General features: G+C 43.4%; 1 protein-coding gene across 2 annotated transcripts in view; it reads left to right on the top strand.

The window, feature by feature from the left end:
- The window catches only part of LOC141172245 (uncharacterized), a 52,792-nt gene extending 36,343 nt beyond the window's left edge, over positions 1-16,449 (top strand). For both annotated transcript variants that reach the window (XM_073656233.1, XM_073656234.1), the window contains exons 2-7: positions 11,808-11,958; positions 12,088-12,267; positions 12,350-12,473; positions 12,557-12,669; positions 12,853-12,943; positions 15,213-16,449. In XM_073656233.1, coding sequence (XP_073512334.1) covers positions 11,808-11,958; positions 12,088-12,267; positions 12,350-12,473; positions 12,557-12,669; positions 12,853-12,943; positions 15,213-16,030 — 1,477 coding nt within the window. In that variant the 3' untranslated portion in view covers positions 16,031-16,449. The remainder of the gene's footprint in view (positions 1-11,807; positions 11,959-12,087; positions 12,268-12,349; positions 12,474-12,556; positions 12,670-12,852; positions 12,944-15,212) is intronic.
- The last annotated feature ends 4,625 nt before the right edge of the window (positions 16,450-21,074 follow it).

The raw sequence follows: 21,074 nt of genomic DNA, 5'->3' as shown, positions 1-21,074 counted from the left end.
CCAGGCCGCCAGCGTAAACCTACCTCCTGAGAATCCCTGAACCTCAGTAATCTAGTCCTGAGAAGGACCCCGATCACAACAATTGGGGACAGGACCGTATATGGCAAACACAGTACAAGACGAATGAGACAGTACAAGGGGCAAACCAAAAACCACCTTGCATACAAAAAACTTACACCACTACAACGGAGGGAACACCAACAGGTAAGGGGATAAAGAATAAAGCGAGGAAGGGAAAAAAACCACACCGAGTACACTTCGCTCCTACTTCACAATACCACGTATCACTCCGATAGTCTGCATGAAAAGCTTTCACCGACAACCACCCTATCAGAACGGCAGGTATTTGAAGGAGTCCCAATACTGCAGAATTAACTGCAGCTGGGCGAGGCTGGGCCTCGTCTAGCACAGAGAGAGAGAATTAACTCCCTCCCTGCCGAAAAACACCAAGCACCAAAAACTCAGCTGCGAGAAGTCAGGCTGTGTAATCGCGACGATCTTCGTGGCGACACACCCGTGACAGTTTTTCAGCTGCAGCGACAGGACGACTGGTTGCAATCAAAGGAAACATGAATGCTGCCAAGTACAGAGAGATCCTGGATGAAAACCTCTTCCAGAGTGCTCTGGACCTCAGACTTGGCCGAAGGTTCACCTTCCAACAAGACAATGACCCTAAGAACACAGCTAAAATAACAAAGGAGTGGCTTCAGAACAACTCTGTGACCATTCTTGACTGGCCCAGCCAGAGCCCTGACCTAAACCCAATTGAGCATCTCTGGAGAGACCTGAAAACGGCTGTCCACCAACGTTCACCATCCAACCTGAAGGAACTGGAGAGGATCTGCAAGGAAGAATGGCAGAGAATCCCCAAATCCAGGTGTGAGAAACTTGTAGCATCATTCCCAAGAAGACTCATGGCTGTACTAGCTCAAAAGGGGGCTTCTACTCAATACTGAGCAAAGGGTCTGAATACTTATGATCATGTGATATTTCAGTTTTTCTTTTTTAATAAAATTGCAAAAATTTCTACATTTCTGTTTTCTTCAGTCAAGATGGGGGCAGAGTGTACTTTAATGAGAAAAAAATGAACTTTTTAGAATTTACCAAATGGCTTCAATGAAACAAAGTGTGAAAATTTTAAAGGGGTCTGAATACTTTCCGTACCCACTGTATATGTATGTCCCTTATCCTGGGCCTCAACCTAGTATATGTCCCCCGTTCTTCCTCTGTTCTTTAGTGTATAGAAAAAAATAAACTATTACACTCACCATGGGCGAACATAGAAGTGATGGGGCCCCATAACAGAAGTATAATTCACTCCCCATAATCCTCCATACAGTATAATGCACAGCTCATAGTCCATACATGTAGTATAATGCACAGCCCATAATCATCCATGTAGTATAATGCACAGCCCATAGTCCGTACATGTAGTATAATGTACAGCCCATAGTCGTACATGTAGTATAATGCACAGCCCACAGTCTGTACATGTAGTATAATGCACAGCCCACAGTCCATACATGTAGTAAAATGCACAGCCCATAGTCCACACATGTAGTATAATGCACCGCCCATAGTCCACACATGTATTATAATGCACCGCCCATAGTCCACACATGTATTATAATGCACCCGCCCATAGTCCACACATGTATTATAATGCACCTTCCCATAGCCCACACATGTAGTATAATGCACAGCCCATAGTCATCCATTTAGTATAATGCACAGCCCATAGTCATCCATGTAGTATAATGCACAGCCCATAGTCATCCATTTAGTATATTGCACAGCCCATAGTCATCCATGTAGTTTATTGCACAGCCCATAGTCATCCATGTAGTATAATGCACAGCCCATAGTCATCCATGTAGTATATTGCACAGCCCATAGTCCATACATGTAGTATATTACACAGCCCATAGTCATCCATGTAGTATAATGCACAGCCCATAGTCATCCATGTAGTATAATGCACAGCCCATAGTCATCCATGTAGTATATTGCACCGCCCATAGTCCATACATGTACTATAATGGACAGCCCATAGTCATCCATGTAGTATATTGCACCGCCCATAGTCCATACATGTACTATAATGCACAGCCCATAGTCATCCATGTAGTATATTGCACCGCCCATAGTCCATACATGTACTATAATGCACAGCCCATAGTCATCCATGTAGTATATTGCACCGCCCATAGTCCATACATGTACTATAATGGACAGCCCATAGTCTGTACATGTAGTGCAACAAAAGAGCATGGACCGCACCTCCAAAAATCATACATTTGATCTAATGCCTCTCGGCAAAAATATATATAACTGAACATGAGGTTCTTAGTTTAACATTCTGATCAAACAGTATGAAGCCCACTGCCACGTCACGGCAAACCTCGTAGCGGGTCCTAACATTTCCTACCTGAACGGGAGTGGAGCCGTGCGCCAACCACCGCCACAGCGACCAATGCACCAGCAGGGCGGGCGGCCTGGTGCCTCACAGCACCCATACTGCAAGACCGAGTCCCCATGACTCCAGGCCACGCTGCCCCACAAGCACAAAACTACAGCAACAATGGCCGACACACTGCACCAACACCACAAGAAGGGAGCATTGTGACTCACCTTCCTCAAGCTCTCAAATGAGAGCAAAAATAGGCTAGACCCTCTTTGCAGTCTCCTGCTAATTAAAATCACCTGTGCCAAATGGGAGGAGTGCTGGTCCAAGAAAGGGGAAAGAATATGCAATGCAAAAAAAAGGAGCATGGACCGCACCTCCAAAAATCATACATTTGATCTAATGCCTCTCGGCAAAAATGTATATAACTGAACATGAGGTTCTTAGTTTTACATTCTGATCAGACTGTATGAAGCCCACTGCCACGTCACGGCAAACCTCGTAGTGGGTTCCTACATTTCCTACCTGAACGGGAGCGGAGCCGTGCGCCAACCACCACCACAGCGACAATGCACCAGCAGGGCGGGCGGCCTGGTGCCTCACAGCACCCATGCTGCAAGACCTAGTCCCCATGACCCCAGGCCACGCCGCCCCACAAGCACAAAACGACAGCAACAATGGCCGACACACTGCACCAACACCACAAGAAGGGAGCATTGTAGCTCACCTTCCTCAAGCTCTCAAATGAGAGCAAAAATCGTCCGGTTGTTGCCTACTCATATAATAAATGGTTCGAAAAAAAGGAGAAAAAATTTGTTTTACAGCATAAAGAACATGATTTTATTAGGTAAAATTTACAAAATAGCACATACAAAATTATTTCAAATAAATCACAACACAAGGGAAGTAAGGTGCAGAGTGCCGGATGCCGGGGGGTCCCACGGATAGTGTGGCAACCGGGCTATATGTGTAAGTGGCTGCATATATAGATTCAGGGTGGGCATGAGGACATTCATCTAAAGGGATTATGGTAAAAAAAACCACAGCAAAATGCTAGACTGCTTATGCAGATAGTAAAGAGTAATAGTAAGATATGCAGACAGTCCCATTCGCGGTCCAGCCCATCCCACACAGGTCAGAGTAGCATCACATGTAGAACTCACCCAAGTTAGGTGCCGGCACGATCCCCACGTCAATAGGACCCCCCCGCCACTGGTGATGATGAAGGTGGCGCGCCCCAACTCATACCTGTAGTATAATGCACAGCCCATAGTCCATACATGTAGTATAATGCACAGCCCATAGTCATCCATGTAGTATAATGCACAGCCCATACTCATACATGTAGTATAATGCACAGCCCATAATCCATACATGTAGTATAATGCACAGCCCATAGTCCATACATGTAGTATAATGCACAGCCCATAGTCCATACATGTAGTATAATGCACAGCCCATTGTCATCCATGTAGTATAATGCACAGCCCATACTCATACATGTAGTATAATGCACAGCCCATAATCCATACATGTAGTATAATGCACAGCCCATAGTCCATACATGTAGTATAATGCACAGCCCACACTCTTACATGTAGTATAATGCACAGCCCATAGTCCGTACATGTAGTATAATGCACAGCCCATAGTCCATACATGTAGTATAATGCACAGCCCACACTCTTACATGTAGTATAATGCACAGCCCATACTCATACATGTAGTATAATGCACAGCCCATAGTCCATACATGTAGTATAATGCACAGCCATAGTCCATACATGTAGTATAATGCACAGCCCATAGTCATCCATGTAGTATAATGCACAGCCCATACTCGTACATGTAGTATAATGCACAGCCCATACTCATACATGCAGTATAATGCACAGCCCATAGTCCGTACATGTAGTATAATGCACAGCCCACAGTCATCCATGTAGTATAATGCACAGCCCATACTCATACATGTAGTATAATGCACAGCCCACAGTCATACATGTAGTATAATGCACAGCCCATAGTCATCCATGTACTATAATGCACAGCCCATAGTCATCCATGTAGTATAATGCACAGCCCATACTCATACATGTAGTATAATGCACAGCCCATAGTCATCCATGTAGTATAATGCACAGCCCATACTCATACATGTAGTATAATGCACAGCCCATAGTCCATACATGTAGTATAATGCACAGCCCATAGTCATCCATGTAGTATAATGCACAGCCCATACTCATACATGTAGTATAATGCACAGCCCATAGTCCATACATGTAGTATAATGCACAGCCCATAGTCCATACATGTAGTATAATGCACAGCCCATACTCATCCATGTACTATAATGCACAGCCCATACTCATCCATGTACTATAATGCACAGCCCATACTCATCCATGTAGTATAATGCACAGCCCATACTCATCCATGTACTATAATGCACAGCCCATACTCATCCATGTAGTATAATGCACAGCCCATACTCATCCATGTAGTATAATGCACAGCCCATACTCATCCATGTACTATAATGCACAGCCCATAGTCATCCATGTAGTATAATGCACAGCCCATACTCATACATGTAGTATAATGCACAGCCCATAGTCATCCATGTAGTATAATGCACAGCCCATAGTCCATACATGTAGTATAATGCACAGCCCATAGTCATCCATGTAGTATAATGCACAGCCCATACTCATCCATGTAGTATAATGCACAGCCCATAGTCATCCATGTAGTATAATGCACAGCCCACACTCTTACATGTAGTATAATGCACAGCCCATAGTCCTTACATGTAGTATAATGCACAGCCCATACTCTTACATGTAGTATAATGCACAGCCCATAGTCTGTACATGTAGTATAATGCACAGTCCACACTCATACATGTAGTATAATGCACAGCACATAGTCATCCATGTAGTATAATGCACAGCCCATAGTCATCCATGTAGTATATTGCACAGCCTATAGTCCATACATGTAGTATAATGCACAGCCATAGTCCATACATGTAGTATAATGCACAGCCCATAGTCCACACATATAGTATAATGCACAGCCCATACTCATACATGTAGTATAATGCACAGCCCATAGTCCATCCATGTAGTATATTGCACAGTCTATAGTCCATACATGTAGTATAATGCACAGCCATAGTCCATACATGTAGTATAATGCACAGCCCATACTCATACATGTAGTATAATGCACAGCCCATACTCATACATGTAGTATAATGCACAGCCCATAGTCCATACATGTAGTATAATGCACAGCTCACACTCTTACATGTAGTATAATGCACAGCCCATAGTCATACATGTAGTATAATGCACAGCCATAGTCCATACATGTAGTATAATGCACAGCCATAGTCCATACATGTAGTATAATGCACAGCCCATACTCATACATGTAGTATAATGCACAGCCCATACTCGTACATGTAGTATAATGCACAGCCCATACTCATACATGCAGTATAATGCACAGACCATAGTCCATACATGTAGTATAATGCACTGCCCACACTCTTACATGTAGTATAATGCACAGCCCATAGTCCATACATGTAGTATAATGCACAGCCCACACTCTTACATGTAGTATAATGCACAGTCCACACTCTTACATGTAGTATAATGCACAGCCCACACTCATACATGTAGTATAATGCACAGCCCATACTCTTACATGTAGTATAATGCACAGCCCATAGTCCATACATGTAGTATAATGCACAGCCCATAGTCCATACATGTAGTATAATGCACAGTCCATACTCATACATGTAGTATAATGCACAGTCCATAGTCCATACATATAGTATGATGCACAGCCCACACTCATACATGTAGTATAATGCACAGCCCACACTCTTACATGTAGCATAATGCACAGTCCACACTCTTACATGTAGTATAATGCACAGCCCACACTCTTACATGTAGTATAATGCACAGCCCACACTCATACATGTAGTATAATGCACAGCCCATACTCATACATGTAGTATAATGCACAGCCCATAGTCCATACATGTAGTATAATGCACAGCCCACACTCTTACATGTAGTATAATGCACAGTCCGCACTCTTACATGTAGTATAATGCACAGTCCACACTCTTACATGTAGTATAATGCACAGTCCACACTCTTACATGTAGTATAATGCACAGCCCACACTCATACATGTAGTATAATGCACAGCCCATAGTCCATACATGTAGTATAATGCACAGCCCACACTCTTACATGTAGTATAATGCACAGCCCATACTCATACATGTAGTATAATGCACAGCCCACACTCTTACATGTAGTATAATGCACAGCCCATAGTCATACATGTAGTATAATGCACAGCCCATAGTCATCCATGTAGTATAATGCACAGCCCATACTCATCCATGTAGTATAATGCACAGCCCATAGTCCATACATGTAGTATAATGCACAGCCCATACTCTTACATGTAGTATAATGCACAGCCTATAGTCATCCATGTAGTATAATGCACAGCCCATACTCATCCATGTAGTATAATGCACAGTCCACAGTCATACATGTAGTATAATGCACAGCCCATAGTCATCCATGTAGTATAATGCACAGCCCATAGTCATCCATGTAGTATAATGCACAGCCCATACTCATACATGTAGTATAATGCACAGCCCATAGTCCATACATGTAGTATAATGCACAGCCCACACTCATACATGTAGTATAATGCACAGCCCACACTCATACATGTAGTATAATGCACAGCCCATAGTCCATACCTGTAGTATAATGCACAGCCCATAGTCATACATGTAGTATAATGCACAGCCCATAGTCCGTACATGTAGTATAATGCACAGCCCATAGTCCATACATGTAGTATAATGCACAGCCCATACTCTTACATGTAGTATAATGCACAGCCCACAGTCATACATGTAGTATAATGCACAGCCCATACTCATACATGTAGTATAATGCACAGTCCATAGTCATACATGTAGTATAATGCACAGCCCATAGTCATACATGTAGTATAATGCACAACCCATACTCATACATGTAGTATAATGCACAACCCATACTCATACATGTAGTATAATGCACAGCCCATAGTCCATACATGTAGTATAATGCACAGCCCATACTCATACATGTAGTATAATGCACAGCCCATAGTCCATACATGTAGTATAATGCACAGCCCATAGTCCATACATGTAGTATAATGCACAGCCCATACTCATACATGTAGTATAATGCACAGCCCATAGTCCATACATGTAGTATAATGCACAGCCCATAGTCCATACATGTAGTATAATGCACAGCCCATAGTCCATACATGTAGTATAATGCACAGCCCATAGTCCATACATGTAGTATAATGCACAGCCCATACTCATACATGTAGTATAATGCACAGCCCATAGTCCATACATGTAGTATAATGCACAGCCCATAGTCCATACATGTAGTATAATGCTCAGCCCATAGTCCATACATGTAGTATAATGCACAGCCCACACTCATACATGTAGTATAATGCACAGCCCATAGTCCATACCTGTAGTATAATGCACAGCCCATAGTCATACATGTAGTATAATGCACAGCCCATAGTCCGTACATGTAGTATAATGCACAGCCCATAGTCCATACATGTAGTATAATGCACAGCCCATACTCTTACATGTAGTATAATGCACAGCCCACAGTCATACATGTAGTATAATGCACAGCCCATACTCATACATGTAGTATAATGCACAGTCCATAGTCATACATGTAGTATAATGCACAGCCCATAGTCATACATGTAGTATAATGCACAACCCATACTCATACATGTAGTATAATGCACAGCCCATAGTCCATACATGTAGTATAATGCACAGCCCATACTCATACATGTAGTATAATGCACAGCCCATAGTCCATACATGTAGTATAATGCACAGCCCATAGTCCATACATGTAGTATAATGCACAGCCCATACTCATACATGTAGTATAATGCACAGCCCATAGTCCATACATGTAGTATAATGCACAGCCCATACTCATACATGTAGTATAATGCACAGCCCACACATTTACATGTAGTATTATGGCCAAGGGCACCGTGTAGTCGCTGATTTAAAAAAACAGAACATTATACTCGCCTTCTCTCTGCTCCCTCGCCGCTCGGTGTCTTCTTTCTGGAGCTGCCGCTGACTTCAGCTGCAAGTGACAGGAGAGCATGATGTTACTTCCATGCGCCCCCTAATGGCGTACATGCCGATGTCAGCTGCTGGCCTCTGATTGGTCAGCAGCGTGTATTATGGCACTTCAGCTGAATGTCAGTCCGAGAACACATCCAGCTGAAGTAGGGGTCGGTCACAGGAGCCACTGCGGTCATTAAGCCTCTCAATATAATGCTCTCATAGTACCTCTATTTCCCCACACCGTATAATGTTCTCACAGTACCGCCATCCCCCCACATACAGTATAATGTTCCCACATTACCACCATCCCCCCCACATACAGTATAATGTTCCCACAGTACTGCCATCCCCCCACATACAGTATAATGTTCCCACAGTTCCGCAATCTTCCCACATACAGTACAATGTTGTCACAGTCCCGCCATCCCCCCACATACAATATAATATTCCCACATTACAACCATTCCCCCCACATGCAGTATAATGTCCCCACAGTGCCACCATCCCCCCCATATACAGTATAATGTTCCCACAGTTCTGCAATCTTCCCACATACAGTATAATGTTGTCACAGTACCGCCATCCCCCCACATACAATATAATATTCCCACATTACCACCATCCCCCCCGCATACAGTATAATGTTCCCACAGTGCCAACATCCCCCCGCATACAGTATAATGTTCCCACATTACCACCATCCCCCCACATACAGTATAATGTTCCCACATTACAACCATCCTCCCCCACATACAGTATAATGTTCCCACAGTACCGCCATCTTCCCACATACAGTATAATGTTCCCACAGTACCGCCATCCCCCCACATACAGTATAATGTTCCCACAGTGCCACCATCCCCAGTTTTATTTTATGTTTTAACACTTGGTTTTCCTTTTTTGGTGTTTTTCGTGTAATATATGGAAGCCTACAGGAAAATGCTAAAAGAAACATAATATCCAGGAATAAAACCACTGTACATGGAGACATTAGCATCAAATAACTGTCTTGTTCTTACAAACACGCTCTTATAAATGAGATCTAACGTGATAAAAGATTACAACCTGGGGAAGACGGGAAACATTCATATAGACGGTCGGTGGTGATGTAGTCAGTGACGGACTTTGGCCAAATTTGTTTCTAGAGCCGTATTAGAAGATGAAGATGTTGTCCTCATCATGAAGTTGTTATTTCTCATGCCATGTGTAATGTATATGACGAGAATTAGCGTTATGGAAGATGAGTCTATAAGAAACGTATTCAGCTGCCGACTCCGAGGAAGAAACTGCTTGTTGTCTGTGGCCTAAAATACACTGCTCAAAAAAATAAAGGGAACACTTATACAATAGAATAAAACTCCAAGTATATCAAACTTCTGTGAAATCAAGCTGTCCACTTAGGAAGCAACACTGATTGACAATCAATTTCACATGCTGTTGTGCAAATGGAATAGACAATAGATGGAAGTTATTGGCAATTATCAAGACACAGTCAATAAAGGAGTGGTTCTGTTGGTGGGGAACACAGACCACATCTCAGTACCAATGCTTTCTGGCTGATGTTTTGGTCACTTTTGAATGTTGGTTGTGCTTTCACACTCGTGGTAGCATGAGACGGACTCTACAACCCACAGAAGTTGCTCAGGTAGTGCAGCTCATCCAGGATGGCACATCAATGCAAGCTGTGGGAAGAAGGTTTGCTGTGTCTGTCAGCGTACTGTCCAGAGGCTGGAGGCGCTACCAGGAGACAGGTCAGTACACCAGGAGATGTGGAGGGGGCCATAGGAGGGCAACAACCCAGCAGCAGGACCGCTACCTCCGCCTTTGTGCCAGGAGGAACAGGAGGAGCACTGCCAGAGCCCTGCAAAATGACCTCCAGCAGGCCACAAATGTGCATGTGTCTGCACAAATGGTTAGAAACCGACTCCATGAGGGTGGTATGAGGGCCCGACATCCACAGATGGGGGTTGTGCTTACAGCCCAACACTGTGCAGGACGCTTGGCATTTGCCACAGAACACCAGGATTGGCAAAGTCCCCAGAGATGAAAGCAGGTTCACACTGAGCACATGTGACAGACGTGACAGAGTCTGGAGACGCCGTGGAGAGCGATCTGCTGCCTGCAACATCCTTCAGCATGACCGGTTTGGCAGTGGGTCAGTAATGGTGTGGGGTGGCATTTCTTTGGAGGGCCGCACAGCCCTCCATGTGCTCTCCAGAGGTAGCCTGACTGCCATTAGGTACTGAGATGAGATCCTCAGACCCCTTGTGAAACCATATACTGGCGTGGTTGGCCCTGGGTTCCTCCTAATGCAGGACAATGCCAGACCTCATGTGGCTGGAGTGTGTCAGCAGTTCCTGCAAGATGAATGCATTGAAGCTATGGACTGGCCCGCCCGTTCCCCAGACCTGAATCAGATTGAGCACATCTGGGACATCATGTCTCGCTCCATCCACCAACGTCACGTTGCACCACAGACTGTCCAGGAGTTGGTGGATGCTTTAGTCCAGATCTGAGAGGAGATCCCACAGTAGACCATCTGCAACCTCATCAGGAGCATGCCCAGGCGTTGTAGGGAGGTCATACAGGCACGTGGAGGCCACACACAACACTGCGCCTCACTTTGACTTGTTTTAAGGACATTACATCAAAGTTGGATCAGCCTGTAGTGTGTTTTTCCACTTTAATTTTGGGGGTGACTCCAAATCCAGGCCTCCATTGGTTAATAAATTTGATTTCCATTGATGATTTTTGTGTGATTTTGTTGTCAGCACATTCAACTGTACAGAACAAAGTATTCAATGAGAATATTTCATTCATTCAGATCTAGGATGTGTTATTTGAGTGTTCCCTTTATTTTTTTGAGCAGTTTTATTAGTACGTCAGGGACAAAAGCAGAATGTTGTAAAATAATAAAAATACCATTGCTGCTTGGGTTTCTGGGTGATTCTTACTGAAGCAGTGGCCAACTTAGCCAGTGATTGGAAGTATGGAGGAGATGTCTAAGTCAGCAATTCAACTTATGTTCCAGTCCATAAAAACTAGAGAACACAACATCTACACATTCTATCTCCTGATATATTTCCCTTATTGTCTCCAGTAATTGTATTAATACACAGAATTCTTTATGATGTTACATCGGCTCATCTTCTTCTCATTCAGGTTTCTACAATATCAGATCCTCTCAGTGAAGATCTTCTATATTAAGAGAATTTTTCTAAATCACCTATCAAGGATGGACATGGACAGAGACAAGATGGCGGAGAGGTTATTACACCTCACCCTAGAGATCCTCTTCCGGCTTACTGGAGAGGTGAGAGATTCTGATGACGTCACATTACATCATTCTTATCTATGGGAATAACAGATGGACAGAACTGGAGAGGTGAGGACTCTGGAAATGTCTGTAGTGAGATTTATTAATGTGTCTCTCCATAACCAGGATTACACAGTGGTGAAGAATACCTCTAGTGAGCGCTGTCAGGACCCTGTGTCTGAGGGTTGGGGAAGACCCCTGAGCCCAATCACAGAGCCTCCATCTCACCCCCTGATACATGAGGACATCAATGACCAGAAGATCCTAGAACTCACCTACAAGATGATTGAGCTGCTGACTGGAGAGGTGACACTGCTGGGAATGCTGGGACATTATACAGTAACGCTATGGAGGGATCGGGGGATGACGGTATCATTGTATGTGTCAGGTTCCTATAAGGTGTCAGGATGTCGCCGTCTATTTCTCCATGGAGGAGTGGGAGTATTTAGAAGGACACAAAGATCTGTACAAGGACGTCATGATAGAGGTTCCCCAGCCCCTCACATCACCAGGTAATAGACAGGACTAAATACACACGGCCTATAATTATCTGTATGTAAAGAATGAATTCAGTCCCTGTATGTGTTTTCTCCAGATCTATCCAGTAAGAGCACAACACCAGAGAGATGTCTCCCTCCTCTTCTTCCACAGGACTGTAAACAAGAAGATCCCAATGTTCCTCAGGATCATCAGGGAGATGGAGAGAAGGTTTCATGAGATCTCCCCTGTGATGTGTAGATGGCTGTGAAGGTCTTGTGTTCGGTCTTGTTTTATCCACCAGTATTATATGTTTTCTACTTGTGTAATGAGACCGGTGGAGATGGCAAGATTAGAGCTGATCATAGATGTGACTTCTCCATCTGTCTGTGACTTTTACAATATTTGTTTCAGGGTGAAGATCTGACCCATATTAATACTACAGAGACATATGTGAGGGGTGATGAGCGGTGTAAGGAGGAGATTCCTACATATGACTACCCAGGTGAGTAGTGACCACTAAATGCAGAAAAGTCACAGATTCTTCTCAGTCACTGCTTTATCAGTCGTGTAGTCCGGCCGTATCACAATCGGGTGATCACCATTTTCCCTCTAGATCTCAACATTTTCCTCCATCCCAAACTGTTCACATTACTTTGTGTAATTGTAAAAGCCCTTTTCTGTAGAATTTACAACCTGGAGGATCCACCTACCTCCTGGGATTAGAAGACGCTGACCGTTACCTGCCCAGGTCTGTAAACTACAAAGTCAAATGACAGCGTACGTAGAAAGTGCTGACAAGTGAGAAAATCACTTGTAGAAAAATATTCTGATGGGCCTGTAAGAGAAAGCGGAGGGTGATGATGCTGTTGACTTCCTAGATCCCTGATATCTTATTGGATGAATCTACCTTCTCTCCCTTCTGTGCGGCTGAATGTTCTCATATGGTCCCTACAAGACCAGGTCCAGTCTTTCTGACCAAACTTCACTTTTATGATCGACAACATTAAATGTACAGTGAGGGCCAGGTGTGAATATCTGTACAATAACAACGGAGTTTCCCTTTATCCCGACTTTTCAAACTATCTTCAAGCAGGATTGCGATAAACTACATAAATAACATTACACCTGTGCCATGATATATCTCTAAGCTGTGCGTGGCTGATGGCTGTAATATACATCTATTCACGCCTGCAGGAGATGTGGTGGCATGGCTCGAGCCCTGGTTTCATGGATTCACTCCACGTCATAAATTCCATTATGTTTTCAATCCTAAGGAATTCAGATTACTGCACAATCTCTCCTGAAACGGGGGCACTAATACTTTCTCTACTCTCCTGGTCAGGACTCATCATACCTCCAATGGTCCACCATAAACGAGTGCGACTCCGGTTTAGTGTTGGAGCTCTCCCTTATATATACGTTCCTGTTGGGGATGTAACAAATCTTTTATTCTGTCTTTTTTACAGGTTCATTCTCTATGATAGCTTGATTGTGGTGGGATCGGCCTTACTCACTTATGTGTCTCTGTAACTCCATGGTGGTCTTTAAAAGGTCTCCATTACGTCTTCCCAATGCCCGAGGTCTAGATTTAAGACCCCTCATCTCTGCACTATTATAAAAAGTTCTACTTCAATGTCTAATATTTCTTCTTGAAATTTATCTGACAGAAAATATTGTCCCTTACGATAGTTTAGATGATGAAGAGCCCCCGAGCCCCAGACTCTAATTACCCCAGAGAGGTTTCTCCACTAGTTACTCACTATTTACTGAGAAGACTGTTCAGTTCCATCATTTCAGTAGATGTTATTGTCTATACTCACAGTTTTTGACTACAGCAGTTCGTTCCCAAAATACTCTGATTTAACCCCTTCCTGCAGACAGTTTTTTGTTCCTAATCAGGTTCCATTTTTCAAATCTGACGTGTGTCACTTTATGTGGTGATAACTTTGAAATTCTTCACAAAGGATAATAGGAAACAAATGGACCTTACAAATTATTTCCAGCTACTCTTGAATGTGACAATCCCCTATATACGGTTGTACACTACTGTCTGGGCACATGGCAGGGTAAGAAGGGAAGGAGCGCCATTTAGCTATTTGAATGCAGATCTTGCAGATCCCAGAGGAGATGGGACACAACATTTGCAGAAACCTTAATATGACAAAATGGCAGAAAACCAGAGCAATATAAATCCCCATAAAGTGACTGCATTTTGGAAATGATAACCCTCAGTGAATTAATCTATAGGAGTAGTGACTATTTTGACTCCACGGCCACTTTCTGGACATTAGCTCGCAGTCGATGTTGGAGAGTAAAAATTGCACATTGGCCATTTTATTGCCCGACACATAGTGCCCAGATTGTGCTCCAGGAGACACACACCGTAAATGAAGAGGGTTCTTCTCACTATAGTAATGCCAAATACATGGATGATAAATGTGGTTTGGACCCACTGCAAGGCTCAGAAGAGAGGGGGAGATCTGACTTTGGGAGAGCGGATATTGCTGGATTGTTTTTTATTGGTATCATTTTCATCTACATAACATTGTTTGGTGGCTTCTTATTCCTTATTTTGGAGGCAGAATGAACAGTTGAACACCACGATCCAATGTTTCATCCTATGAAGCTTTCTATTAGACTGTGAATTGTCATTCACTGTCATTCTGTCAATAAGTTGTCATTTCTACTGACATTTTAAGTAAAAATGTTCAAAAATATAAATTTCCAGGTTGTTTTATTCAAAATTAATAATTGTTTTTTTTTCTTGGCAGATGACTGTACCAGGAGATCAGAGGGACAGGAGATTTTTATATCAGATGATCTTCAGATCCCACAGGATACAATTGAAGTGAATGCCATTACTCCAGATATCCCATCATCCCTTCACATCAAAGATCTGTCATCTGATCATATGAAACACGTCCCGTCTTCTGATTCATTACCGACTACTAAGGAAAATCAAAATAAAAAAATAAGGATTGAAAAACGAACTGCTCCTAAAGCAAAGAAGCCATTTTCACTTTCAGAAAATGTAAATAGTTTTACCCTCGAAAAGTCTATAAGTCAAAAAATACACACAGTGGACAATAGATTTTCTTGTTCCAAATGTGGGAGATGTTTTAACCGTAAATCAGTTTTGGTTATTCACCAGAGAACTCACACAGGGGAGAAGCCTTTTTCATGTTCAGAATGTGGGAAATGTTTTAACCGGAAATCTGAACTTGTTAGACATCAGATAATTCACACCGGGGAAAAGCCTTTTTCATGTTCAGAATGTGGGAAATGTTTTAACTGGAAATCCAAACTTGTTAGACATCAGATAATTCACACAGGGGAGAAGCCTTTTTCCTGTCCAGAATGTGGGAAATGTTTTAAACAGAAATCATATTTTGTTATTCACGGGAGAACTCACACAGGGGAGAAGCCTTTTTCCTGTTCAAAATGTGAGAAATGTTTTATCCAGAAATCAGATCTTGTTAGACACCAGAGAACTCACACAGGGGAGAAGCCTTTTTCATGTTCAGAATGTGGGAAATGTTTTATCCGGAAATCAGCTTTAATTAAGCACCAGAGAACCCACACAGGGTAGAAGCCTTTTTCCTATTCTTTTTTTTTTTTAATCCAATAAATTTTTCAGTTTTTTTCATTAGTTTTTTTTTTCCAAAACAAAAACCAGTACATACAATAATAAAATAACATACATGCATCTCTCCGATATATCCTTTCAGCTTGCCCATTACCGTCTGATAACTTGCAGTTACTATATCTTACAATTAACATTCCACATTCTTGAAATCTCTTATTAGCATAATATTGTAATAAACATTATAATCCTATACACATATAGGTGTGCTATATTATCCAGACCACATGTTAAGGAATTCCAATACACAATGAAACATTAGACCTCGTCAATGCCTCCCTTCCTCCATAAGTCAAACTGTCTCTCCAGCAATAACCCCCTTGATGGCATTCCAGGTGTATCCAACCATAAGTCTCGTATTTTCTCAAATGTATCCATTGAGTTTCATTTTTGATATACCCCTTTTTCTAATCTTTTATACCGTATTTTTCTGAATATAGGATGCACTTTTTTCCTCCAAAATTTTGGAGGAAAGTAGGGGGTGCATCTTACAGTCCGAATGTGGCATATATATATATATATATATATATATATATATATATATATATATATACAGTTATATGAAAAAGTTTGATATATGTAATAACTGTTGGACACAGTAATGTTTTTGCCTTGAAATGAAGTTTATTGTACTAACAGAAAATGTGCAATCTGCATTCAAACAAAATTTGACAGGTGCATAAGTATGGGCACCCTTATTATTTTTATTTTCTTGTTTTAAATACTCCTACCTACTTTTTACTGACTTACTAAACCACTTTTTTTGGTTTTGTAACCTCATTGAGCTTTGAACTTCATAGCCAGGTGTATGCAATCATGAGAAAAGCTACTTAAAGTGGCCACTTGCAAGTTGTTCTCCTGTTTGAATCTCCTCTGAAGAGTGGCATCATGGGCTCCTCAAAACCACTGTCAAATGATCTGAAAACAAAGATTATTCAACATAGTTGTTCAGGGGAAGGATACAAAAAGCTGTCTCAGAGATTTAACCTGTCAGTTTCCACTGTGAGGAACATAGTAAGGAAATGGAAGAACACAGGAACAGTTCTTGTTAAGGCCAGAAGTGGCAGGCCAAGAAAAACATCAGAAAGGCAGAGAAGAAGAATGGTGAGATCAGTCAAGGACAATCCTCAGACCACCTCCAGAGAGCTGCAGCATCAACTTGCTGCAGATGGTGCCACTGTGCATCGGTCAACTATACAACGCACTTTGCACAAGGAGAAGCTGTATGGGAGAGTGATGCGAAAGAAGCCGTTTCTGCAAGCACGCCACAAACAGAGTCGGCTGAGGTATGCAAAAGCACATTTGGAGAAGCCAATTTCTTTTTGGAAGAAGGTCCTGTGGACTTATGAAACCAAGATTGAGTTGTTTGGTCATAGAAAAAGGCGTTATGCATGGCGGCAAAAAAACACAGCATTCCAAGAAAAACACTTGCTACCCACAGTAAAATTTGGTGGAGGTTCCATCATGCTTTGGGGCTGTGTGGCCAATGCCGGCACCGGGAATCTTGTTAAAGTTGAGGTACGCATGGATTCCACTCAGTATCAGCAGATTCTTGACATAATGTTCAAGAATCAGTGACAAAGTTGAAGTTACACAGGGGATGGATCTTTCAGCAAGACAATGATCTAAAACACCGCTCCAAATCTACTCAGGCATTCATGCAGAGGAACAATTACAATGTTCTGGAGTGGCCATCCCAGTCCCCAGACCTGAATATCATTGAACATCTGTGGGATCAGTTGAAGAGGGCTGTCCATGCTCGGCGACCATCAAACTTAACTGAACTGGAATTGTTTTGTAAAGAGGAATGGTCAAAAATACCTTCATCCAGGATCCAGGAACTCATTAAAAGCTACAGGAAGCGACTAGAGGCTGTTATTTTTGCAAAAGGAGGATCTACTAAATATTAATGTCACTTTTGTGGTGAGGTGCCCATACTTATGCACCTGTCAAATTTTGTTTGAATGCAGATTGCACATTTTCTTTTAGTACAATAAACCTCATTTCAAGGCAGAAACATTACTGTGTCCAACAGTTATTACATATATCAAACTGAAATAGCTGTTGGAAAAACACCAATTTTTATAAAACATTAAGCTTAAGATTAATAGGGGTGCCCAAACTTTTTCATATAACTGTATATCAGTACAGACCAAAAGTTTGGACACACCTTCTCATTTAAAGATTTTTCTGTATTTTCATGACTATGAAAATTGTACATTCACACTGAAGGCATCAAAACTATGAATTAACACATGTGGAATTATATACTTAACAAAAAAGTGTGAAACAACTCAAAATATGTCTTATGTTCTAGGTTCTTCAAAGTAGCCACCTTTTGCTTTGATGACTGCTTTGCACACTCTTGGCATTCTCTTGATGAGCTTCAAGAGGTAGTAACCGGAAATGGTCTTCCAACAATCTTGAAGGAGTTCCCAGAGATGCTTAGCACTTTTTGGCCTTTTTGCCTTCACTCTGCGGTCCAGCTCACCCCAAACCATCTCGATTGGGTTCAGCTCTGGTGACTGTGGAGGCCAGGTCATCTGGCGTAGCACCCCATCACTCCCCCCCTTGGTCAAATAGACCTTACACAGCCTGGAGGTGTGTTTGGGGTCATTGTCCTGTTGAAAAATAAATGATGGTCCAACTAAATGCAAACCGGATGGAATAGCATGCCGCTGCAAGATGCTGTGGTAGCCATGCTGGTTCAGTATGCCTTCAATTTTGAATAAATCCCCAACAATGTCACCAGCAAAGCGCCCCCACACCATCACACCTCCTCCTCCATGCTTCACGGTGGGAACCAGGCATGTAGAGTCCATCCGTTCACCTTTTCTGTGTCGCACAAAGACACGGTGGTTGGAACCAAAGATCTCAAATTTGGACTCATCAGACCAAAGCACAGATTTCCACTGGTCTAATGTGCATTCCTTGTGTTCTTTAGCCCAAACAAGTCTCTTCTGCTTGTTGCCTGTCCTTAGCTTTGGTTTCCTAGCAGCTATTTTACCATGAAGGCCTGCTGCACAAAGTCTCCTCTTAACAGTTGTTGAAGAGATGTGTCTGCTGCTAGAACTCTGTGTGGCATTGACCTGGTCTCTAATCTGAGCTGCTGTTAATCTGCGATTTCTGAGGCTGGTGACTCGGATAAACTTATCCTCAGAAGCAGAGGTGACTCTTGGTCTTCCTTTCCTGGGGCGGTCCTCATGTGAGCCAGTTTCTTTGTAGCGCTTGATGGTTTTTGCAACTGCACTTGGGGACACTTTCAAAGTTTGTCCAATTTTTCAGACTTACTGACCTTCATTTCTTAAAGTAATGATGGCCACTCGTTTTTCTTTACTTAGCTGCTTTTTTCTTGCCATGATACAAATTTTAACAGTCTATTCAGTAGGACTATCCGCTGTATATCCACCAAACTTCTGCACAACACAACTGATGGTCCCAACCCCATTTATAAGGCAAGAAATCCCACTTATTAAACCTGACAGGGCACATCTGTGAAGTGAAAACCATTTTCGGTGACTACCTCTTGAAGCTCATCAAGAGAATGCCAAGAGTGTGCAAAGCAGCCATCAAAGCAAAAGGTGGCTACTTTGAAGAACCTAGAATATAAGACATATTTTCAGTTGTTTCACACTTTTTTGTTAAGTATATAATTCCACATGTGTTAATTCATAGTTTTGATGCCTTCAGTGTGAATGTACAATTTTCAAAGTCATGAAAATACATAAAAATCTTTAAATGAGAAGGTGTGTCCAAACTTTTGGTCTGTACTGTATATGTATGTATATATATTAATATATATATATAAATAATACTCTGGCTGGTTGAGGACCGGGGCACAGGAGGCAGGAGCCGCCTGCTGCAGCCTACACTGTGCTCGCTGCTAAAGAAAATGACTATTCACTGCTCCCCACGCCCATGGGAGTGAATATTCATGGTCTTTAATAGCAGGCACACGCGATCGCTCAGCAGCAGCAGTATCCGCGCCGCGGCTACACTGTGTGCCGGCTATTAAGGAGAATGAAGTTACTGCTCCCCATGCACACAGTCCCGGCAAACTCTGTGGTGACTCTTCCCGCAGCTCATCTCACCTTGTGAGGGCGCATGGCAGTGAGATCAGCTGCTGGTAGACAGGATTCACGTCGTACACACGCGGCTCCGCTTTGTACACCTCGTACACACAGGGCTCCGGTCCGTACACCTCGTACACACGCAGCTCCGCTCCGTACACCTCGTACACACGCAGCTCCGCTCCGTACACCTCGTACACACACAGCTCCGCTCCGTACACCTCGTACACACACAGCTCCGCTCCGTACACCTCGTACACGCGCGGCTCCGCTCCGTACCTCGTACACACGGCTCTGCTCCGTACACCTCGTACACACGCAGCTCCGCTCCGTACACCTCGTACACACGCAGCTCCGCTCCGTACACCTCGTACACACGCAGCTCCGCTCCGTACACCTCGTACACGAGCGGCTCCGCTCCGTACACGAGCGGCTCCGCTCCGTACACGAGCGGCTCCGCTCCGTACACCTCGTACACGCGCGGCTCCGCTCCGTAGACCTCGTACACGCGCGGCTCCGCTCCGTACACCTCGTACACGCGCGGCTCCGCTCCGTACACCTCGTACACGCGCGGCTCCGCTCCGTACACCTCGTACACGCGCGGCTCCGCTCCGTACACGCGCGGCTCCGCTCCGTAGACCTCGTACACGCGCGGCTCCGCTCCTTAGACCTCGTACACGCGCGGCTCCGCTCCGTAGACCTCGTACACGCGCGGCTCCGTTCCGTACACCTCGTACACGCGCGGCTCCGCTCCGTACACCTCATACACACACGGCTCCGCTCCGTACACCTCGTACACGCGCTGCTCCGCACACCTCGTACACGCGCGGCTCCGCTCCGTACACCTCGTACACACTGCTCTGCTCCGTACACCTCGTACACGCGCGGCTCCGCTCCGTACACCTTGTACACACACGGCT

Source organism: Phyllobates terribilis, unplaced genomic scaffold (genome assembly GCF_046119375.1).
Source record: "Phyllobates terribilis strain yellow unplaced genomic scaffold, ASM4611937v1 Scaffold_12__6_contigs__length_324123572, whole genome shotgun sequence".
NCBI lineage: Eukaryota > Metazoa > Chordata > Amphibia > Anura > Dendrobatidae > Phyllobates > Phyllobates terribilis.
The sequence above is the reverse complement of the archived record's forward strand: the minus strand, read 5'-3'. Positions and strand labels throughout refer to the sequence as shown.